The following is a 9,190-nucleotide window of genomic DNA, read 5'->3' on the forward strand; positions in this document are numbered from 1 at the left end:
TTGAGCCATATATTGTTTTTCCTCTTTATTTATAACTTGTCCTGTCCTCAAGAGAGGTGTTCATGTTGGTCATGCCAAATTTAAAACCCAATTATAAGTTGATTATGTGATGTTAGTACAAACGAATAAAAAGGAAACAACAGAGACACAAGGTTTTAGTCTTCAAGAATAAATCTTACAATTCTTTCAGGACTAGTAGTAGTTGTCATTTTCGATCATGTTTGTCTTGCCCATCCACTCTGTCTAAAAAATTTTTTATAAACTTGAAAATAAGGCTTTCAGGGAGTCCAGATTTAACCTTCTTCATACTTCATCCTTTAAGTACCTGGTTTTTCAAAAAATATGGTAAAAGAGGTATGATATGAGGAGAAGAAAAACTATGGTTTATTTAAAGTAAAGAAAGAGAGAGTTTTAACATCCAATTATGTAATGGGTGTCGTGGACCGTCAAACCACTTACAATACTTTTCACATATTATTTCCAATAAATAAAAAATACATTTATTTCACAAAGCATATTTAACCAAACACAATAGTACTTATTCATTCAATAACATTGAAAGGTATAAAAGGATTTTTAAAATAAATAAGAAATTGAAAAAAAAAATTTATTGACTCACCCAAATACATGTAAAAGTCAATTATCCTTAACTAAATTAATAGTAACTTCCTCAGACCCTTGAGTGTATGTTGACTGGAAAGTTTCTAAAGGCTTGGCTTTCTTCTCCTCAGTGGTTTGCTGATAAACTGGGTTGTTATAATTAGCGCTTTCCTTCTTTTTTTTGTAGTATTTTCTCAGAATAAACCCAACCTTTCAAAAATTATTTGTATCAATTTAATATTTGCTTGGTAATAAAACAAAATCAAATAGGTGAATGATTTAAAATTTCAAAAAAAAAAAGAAGATCATTGATACTTACTAAAAGGGTGACGATTACAAGCAAAACAATGCTTAAAGCTATCGTAATAGTTTTGGTATTATTGTTATTTATTTCAGAGGTTGTTTCAACTATTTCCTTCTTGTGTTCTGAAATTTTTTTTTATTTAAATAGAAAAATGAAATAAATGCCGAATTCTAGAAAAAAGTGTAAAAATGTCGCAGCTAGTAATAATCCCAATATATAATAAAATGGCTACTCGATAACCTCAGCGGAAATATCTACAAGTGTTTTAAGCTCTACACAAAAATCCATGTATTAACAAAATACTTGCCGTGATGAAAGCAGTCCAGTTGATTATCTGAAAGGGAAAGCCCATCAGGACATGCGCAAATAAAACTTGATTCATTTGTTGGCTCTTGAGTTGGAAAACAAAGATGCGAGCAATTATTGCCAGAACAATAGTTTTCACCCGCTCGTTGACGGGAAGGGTGCCATAACTGCACCACTGTGGCAGGTTGGTGCTATAACAGCAAATAACTGACAATCAAATATTAAATTCATCTATATGATTCAATGCCAGAGTAAATATTTATTTTACTTAGGAGACTTCATTAAGAAATGTAGTTAAATTGATATAAATAATCCATATATTAGTTTAGCAGTCATAATTGGCCGTGTTAATTATTTCAATTAATTATACATTTTATCTAAGGTCTTGGTTGAGATGAAAAAGTTGGTGTCAAGCAGGAATCGAACTTAAGTTATCATCACTCTGTGTGATTAATTAACCATTTTATTGACTTTTATGTTTGACCATAAAACTAACAGTTGTTTGAGTAGTAGAAGGGTGGATTAATCACATGAAGAAGTAAAATAATGTTATTTATTTATTTGTAATATATAAGCAAATATAAAAATGAAATCATATTGCATTATCAGTGTCATGAAATATGTTTTCCATGTTTTTATAATTCAGGCCCTAAGGATGACTTCAAATAAAGTCAAAAACTTGGCAGAACTGTTTTTTTTATTATGAAACATCCCCAGCCTTGACCACAACCTCAATCACATCATTACAATTACAACTGTTGGGCGATCCTTTCAAGAATTTATAATTCATTTTAACCCTTTTTAACATAAAAAAATCCATTACATGGATATATTTCGTAGTATCTCCTAAGGGAAAGAATCAGAAAGGGTGAATTTGAAGTTAGAAAAGGTTAATTTGAAATTTAAAAATATTAATTTTAAATAAAACATGGTTAATTGGAAGGTAAAAAGGGTTAATTTACCTAAAAATTAGTATAATAACTTATAGAAATTATATTAAAATGGACTGTAATAGAAAGTTGACCTCATATTACCAATGCATAAAAAGAATATTTAAATAATATAACAAAAATAATACATAATATATTTTTTTATTATGATATAATACTGATTACTGATCCTCTTTGGGTTTTGACAGTTCGGGGTCAGACCACGGTGTTATCCATTCCACTGCCCAAGTTGGAGGGGTACTTGGGGTTGGTAGTGTACTTAATATTCCACTATCGTCCCACTCACACTAATAAATGCATTCAATCTCTACATATGTAAAACTGGATACGATAGAACAGCCTTTTTCACCCAAATGTTGAAACAGGGGACCACTCAGGCACAATTTTCTCAGGTAGCCTACACACTCTTTATATAGAGCCAAGGAACCCTTCAATTAAATGGTGCACATCGAGCAAATTTTCTCTCATTGGGACACATATGCTTTGGCCAAAATATAATGTGTCAACATCACATTATAAGTCATCTCTCTTCTTTGTTTCAGATCCTCCGAGGGTTTCCTATTGAATGAGTTTTAGATATGTGCGAGCTTCTTTGCCGATCCAGCCCACCGATGCTTCAATTTCCTTTTAATCAATTTTTTTAATAACATTTATAGCATCACAGGGCCAGATTGCAGTGGTTAGGTTTGGAGATTGGGATGTCTCCTGTGAGACAATACCATGACAGTTTTAATGGTCTATTTTGGATTGAATGTTTCAGACTGTTGCCTATCATTATTATTTACAATAATTTCATCACAATTATTATAATAACAGTACATTTTCACAGGGAGAACCTTTTTTTTTTTTTTCTTAATGGTTTTTAGTTGTTCTATTATTTTTTTCTCAAAAAATAACATAAATAATAAATTAAAATTAATTAAGGTTTTTAGTTGAGATAAGAAAGTAAATGGCACAAGCGGGATTCGAACCCACGACCTTCGGCTAGATATGCCGCTGCTCTACCACTTGAGCTATCATGACCTCGATCCACTCGGACACCAACTTCCCTTCTCAACCCACCTTTTGAATTTTCCCTCCTTTTTGCCATTTTTCAAATGTCGTGTAATCTATTTTATTCTCGGCAACAAATGAAATGGCCACGGAGAGCTTTACTGAAATATACTTCATTTTGCTCATTACATTTATTAGGTTTTGAGGTTCTCAAGTGTCCCATCTCAACCCCACCTTTTGAATTGAAGATCGTGGGTTCGAATCCCGCTCGTGCCATTGACTTTTTTATCTCAACTAAAAACCTTAATTAATTGTAATATATTAATTGGTCACGCGGACCACGAAATTAGTGAATTGAATAAATAATAAAACACATAATATATTAAGATGTAAGTTAGTCTTCAATTAAAGCTGTGAGTAAAATAGTAGAATGTCTTTTGTCAACATATATCTAAAAGTAAGCAAGTAAAATATATAGAAATGCTTAAATAATCACCATTTCCTTTAAAACAGTAGTAACATTTTTTCCATTGAATTTATTTGCCTTGAAAGCAGAATTTGTCTCAAGATCAGTCCAGTACATAAAATCTTCAAATACACTTATTGAGAATGGGTGTTTCAATATTTCATACGACCTGATAATCATCGTTTGATCTGAACCATCATAATTTGATGATGAAATTGAATTCATTTTCCCATCCACCCAATATAGCTTTCTCTTTACAAAATCTAATGTCAAACCGTTTGGCCACTCTACTCCATATTTTATAATTTTTTTTCTATGCGATCCATCAAGCCATGATCTTTCAATACAAGAGTGCTTTCCCCAATCACTCCAAAACAACAACCTTAAAATATTTTTTAAAAATTATTAAAAATAATTTATTGGTTAGTGTTGAAATATTACCCTTCATTCGGATGCACAGCTAATGCCCTAGGTTCATCAAGGTCATCTTTAATAATTGTCTTCCTCATACTGCCATCATAATTAGCCAATTCAACTGTATTTTTTTCATTGTCTGTCCAATAAATATGTTTGTAGATCCAGTCAATTGCAATGCCATCAACAGATGTTAAATTTTTGCTTAAAACTACTTTTTTTGAGCAAATGCTTTTGTAATCAACAGCAGATCTAAAAATTTACTGTATATGAACAACTGTTTTCATTATAATTCCATTATAATTTCTTTTACTTGTATATTTTCTTTTCTTTGTTATCATTCCAAAATATGAGCTTTTCATCAAAATCATAATCCAAGGATATGGCTGATGTTGAATAACAAAGGGTAATCAATTTTTCATCATCTAAATTGAATTTAAAAATCACTTCTTTTTGTGTATACAAAAGACTTCCATGGCCCATTGTAGATAAGCAACTATTTGTATTATTGGGATCTTTTCTATATCCATCAAGGCATGTACAAGTAGCTTTCCCATCCGATCCATTTATACACACTTGTGAACAAACACTATCACTGCTACATTTGTCAGAATGTGTTTTATTTTTTGATGCTGGAAAATAATACATATTACATACATAATTTGGACTACTAAACCATGTTTTTATGACTTAAGGATAATAAATAATGAATAATAAATAAAACTGATATATTTTTATGCTGGATATACACATTTTTTGTGCCAATAATTCCATTTACCAGTGAGTGTGCATAGGTTGGGTTGGATTAGGATAGATTAGGTTAAGTACAAATAGGGTTAGGTGTGCTAATGAAAGTTTAAAACTTTTAAGATGGATATGTTGTTATTATGCTGGGATACACACATTTTTTATGTAGACATTTTTCTGTCAATGATTTTACATTACCAGGGGGTGTTTATGGGTCGGATTGGGTATGTTAAGTAAGCAATGGTTACTTTTGATTAGGTTAGGTATGAATAGGATTAAGTGTGCTAATGTTTTTAATATTTTTAAGATGGATATGTTTTTCTGCTGAACACACACATTCGTTTGAGTGGCCATTTATGCTTCATTGATTTTGTATTACCAGGGCATGAGGGTTGTGTTGGTTTTGGTTAGATTAGGTTAGGTACAAATGATACCTAAAACAGTGTTATTTTATGAATTTATTTATTGGATTAATTATTTAATTTTTATTAATTTGATTGCTCTAGGATCGATTATCAGCATAACTTTTGGGCAGTTTTTAGAATAAATTGAAAAAAAAATTATTACAAGTTACAAAAAGATCTGCAACATCCGATGGGTAGTTGAACATTAAGCTCTCCTGTATGACAGAAATTTCTAGTTGATATGTTTGAAATATTAAAAATTTGTTAAGGAAGAAAAAATATAAGCAATATTTTTTACTCTTCTTTTTCGGTTGTTGGCTTTTTATATTTCTTGGGTTTCTTTTCAAGAACTAGATCAGGATCTTTTCCAAAAAGAAAATGAGACCTTGATATGCCCCTGAAATCGATATCAATACAAAGAAAATGAGTTTGATGGTTGTCTAGTTCCTGAAAAGAAACCAAAGAAATATAAATGAGAAACTAGTTTTTTTATTGTAATATTTTTCCTTGACGTGTATGGGGTGATAAATGGTAGTTAAATATACTTTCCTTATAGGCTTTTTACTGAACAGAAATAAGTTTTTTTATTATTATTAAGGTTTGTTCTGTTTGAAATGAAAGCTCAGATAAAGAGGAGACAAGACAATCTTGCAATTTTCACAATGAAATATGATATAATTCTGAGTTAGTGAGACAAATCTTCAATGATTACTGAAAGAAAATCATGTCTTACAACAGTAGTTTTCATCTGAGTGATCATCACAATTAGAGATGCCATCACAACGTTGAAACAATGCTATGCAATGTCCATTGTCACACATGAATTCATTTCTATCACAAGGGAAATCACCATTGCATCCGAATTCATCTTCTCCATGTGGACAGTCCTCTTCCCCATCACAAACAAATGAACCTTTGATGCACATCGAAGATCCTGGGCATGCGAAGTCGACCCCGCAATGTAAGATATTACCTGAACAATACTTAAAATCGACAGAACTATTACATTTTCAGTGGAAAGATTATTTTATCCCATTACCGATTCATCTCCGTGGTCAAAGCAGTCTGGAAAACCATCGCACAAATCATAAATGCTGATACACTTTCCATCAGAACACTGGGTGAATCCAGCTTGGCAAGTGCCGTTACAAATTTTTTCATCTTCTCCGTCTTTACAGTTTGGGACTTTATCACAGACAAGGTCTTTACTTATGCATCCTTCTTTGCAATGAAATTGATTTGGAAGACACTTTTCTGCAACATTAAAATTATGTTCACTAATATCATGGTCTGCTTGACCAGTTAATATATTACAATTAATTAAGGTTTTAAGTTGAGATAAAAAAGTCAATGGCATGAGCGGGATTTGAACCCACGATCTTCGGCTAGATACGCAGCTGCTCTACCACTTGAGCTATCGTGACCTTGATCCACTCGGACACCAACTTCCTATCTCAACCCCACCTTTTGAGTTTTCCCTCCTTTTTGAATTTAATGAATTAAAATGAAGTATACTTCACTAAAGCTCTCCGTGGCCATTTCATTTGTCGCCGAGAATCCAATCCGATTACACGACATTTGAAAAATGGCAGTCAGATTTAAACGCACCCACGTTGATTTTCCAAAGGTGTACCGAAAATTGACTCACTTTCTTTTATTCAGTATTAATCAAAGGAAATAAGCCTCGAGTCAGATTTAAACGCACTCGCGTTGATTTTCCAATGGTGCGTCAAATGACTCACCCTGTATATGTATATGTGAGATATATGTAAGTTATGCCTGCACAAAACCACTAACTTTACCCCTATACAAATTCAGAGAATGTATTGTAAGCATAAAGACCCTTCTTTGTGAGATCCACTCGGGACTCCAAACTGTATATACTGTATTTAAAATATAATCCTTGTGTAAAGTTATAGTTTATATTGAATAAACGTTATTTTTAAAAAATTAGTTTCTTATGTCGAAACCATAACTTGTATACATGAGAGTTAGACCGATAGACTGACTGTGAATTATGGTTTAAATGACTTTAACTAAATGATATAAAAAATTAATTAATTAATAATTGAACAAAACATAAATTTATGATGTGTAAAATAATATTTAAAAAATACAATAATAATAATAATAATAATAATAAATAATACAAAATCTAAAATAAAATACATAAAGGAAAAGAAAATAAATAAATAAAACATCTAGAGCAAATGGCTATGGCACCCCACAAAGGCCAAAAAAAAACCAACTCCAAAAATGTGTTTGTGACTGCACCCCTCCCCCCTAAAAAAACCTGGATACAAAATTTTGGGGATATTTTTTCTATCAAATTTTTCACCTTTTGCCTCTGAGTTTTGTTGGAAATATGTTGACAACTTTGAAAAGGCTCCACAGATTCACACGAATTTTTTTGCAGAGGCTTTGAACACTTTAAACTACACATAATGGCACAAACTTAGCCTCCATAAATAAATTACAAACTGATGTTTGAAAAGTTTTTATCAAATTCATCTTCATTTCTATTTATTTTTTTATTCATAATGATGTAGAATCAAAACATGTTGAAATACGCAAAAAAAAAAATGTTAAGCTTTCCAGTGGTTGTATTAATGTTGAATTTGGATAAATCGAGTGGAGTTATTATTATTATTAGTTTTAAGTGGAACAGTGGACATCAGAGAACGAGAATTGCCCCCACCCAAATAATCAATTCAAAATTCTATATTTCTATAAAAATTCGTATTTAACGGTTTTAAAGGGTGTTTAAAGAGAATTTGAACTGATTTTTTCATAAAATATTTTTTTTTAATTGTTTATTTATTTATTTTTTTGCTAAATTTACTGGAAGTGTCTTTGGGTTTTGTAACTTTTTATATATCTTATCTCATTGAATTTAATGTTATTATTTTCTTATCCTATGTTTAAAAAAAATCAATGTGTATTAATCTTGAAATATATGCACAATAAAGGCAGATTTAAAGGCTACATTTAAAAAAGTACTTAAAATAACCCAACCATCCAACTAACTATCCAACTTAACCAATAAATAACTCTAACCATCCCTTAGGTTCAAACTAATCCAACTTGCGGACTATTCAATAAAACTTTTGTTCAGTCTATTCTTGTATGCTTTGGTTTCAGAGATAAGAAGAACATGGGGAAAATGTGCCGGGAAACAATGTAAAAAGAGGGTAGGGTGAACGAAACAAACTCCTCCTTATTGTTCATTTGTTTTATTTCATTTGTTCTATCACGTCTTGTGTTTTGATTTGCTGACATATTGAAGGTGGTTGAAAACGATACTAATAACAAGAATGGCCAGGACCAATTGCACAATTTGTTTCTCTAGCTGATTTCTCTAGTTGATATAGTGTATAACCGATGTTATTACTGACTTATTTGCACTTTCCAGTTTTAGTAGTTTATTATGTTTGGTTAGGTGGTTCATGTCCATAGCTTCCTTTTATCAATACGCCCATGGACTTTAATTTCAAATGCAAGATAAGAATTTGTACCTGAACTGTCATGAAGATGTAATGAGCCATTTATTCCATAATATGATGGAAACAAATAATTCCTGGATGAAATGATGAGACAGAAAACAACCACATGTGTGAATGTCATATTGACAACAAAACACTGACTAAACTCTTTGAGAATTTTCTTTCCACTTCCTAGTCTCCCTCCAGATTATCTACATAGTTTTGTTTTTTTGTTGTAATAAACAGATGTGATAATTCTGTCCTTGCCGATTAGAACGCTATATATTGTACAGTCATTTAATTATATAATACAACTCAAGGGCACATTTTTATGTGTATATTTTATTGATAACATATGAATTTATTTATCGTAAAATATGTATAAAACTAGTGTCATTTAGGTGTGGTTCTTTCAGGTAGTTACTTAGTTACACCATGTGATGCCAGAAAGGCTGCCTTTGCCTTATCTTGTTGCACTTGAATTTGATCGCAACAGTCTGGACTGGGTTACTACTGACTATGGT

The 9,190-nt window shown here is 31.4% G+C and overlaps 1 protein-coding gene across 1 annotated transcript; it reads right to left on the reverse strand.

Annotated features, from left to right (window-relative positions):
- Window positions 1–593: 593 nt before the first annotated feature.
- LOC106664751 (very low-density lipoprotein receptor-like) lies at window positions 594–8,846 on the reverse strand. Its single transcript, XM_014390731.2, has 9 exons — window positions 8,700–8,846; window positions 6,224–6,438; window positions 5,918–6,167; window positions 4,347–4,665; window positions 4,061–4,285; window positions 3,650–4,001; window positions 1,212–1,401; window positions 920–1,026; window positions 594–810 (listed from the first exon to the last, which is right to left on the reverse strand). The coding sequence occupies exons 1-9, from the start codon at window positions 8,806–8,808 to the stop codon at window positions 637–639; spliced, it is 1,941 nt and encodes a 646-aa protein (XP_014246217.1). The 5' UTR covers window positions 8,809–8,846; the 3' UTR covers window positions 594–636.
- Between the last annotated feature and the right edge of the window lie 344 nt (window positions 8,847–9,190).

This window comes from Cimex lectularius, unplaced genomic scaffold (assembly GCF_000648675.2).
Source record: "Cimex lectularius strain Harlan isolate CLEC.00 unplaced genomic scaffold, Clec_2.1 scaffold154, whole genome shotgun sequence".
NCBI classification, from domain to species: domain Eukaryota; kingdom Metazoa; phylum Arthropoda; class Insecta; order Hemiptera; family Cimicidae; genus Cimex; species Cimex lectularius.

Excerpts from the sequence above, each read along its gene's own strand:
- LOC106664751 (XM_014390731.2), bottom strand. The coding sequence starts at position 8,808 with ATGACATTCACACATGTGGTTGTTTTCTGTCTCATCATTTCATCCAGG. Across the intron at positions 4,286-4,346 it reads AAAGAAAAGAAAATATACAA|ATCTGCTGTTGATTACAAAA; the intron begins GTAAAAGAAATT and ends GTAAATTTTTAG. Across the intron at positions 4,002-4,060 it reads GCTGTGCATCCGAATGAAGG|GTTGTTGTTTTGGAGTGATT; the intron begins GTAATATTTCAA and ends AAATATTTTAAG.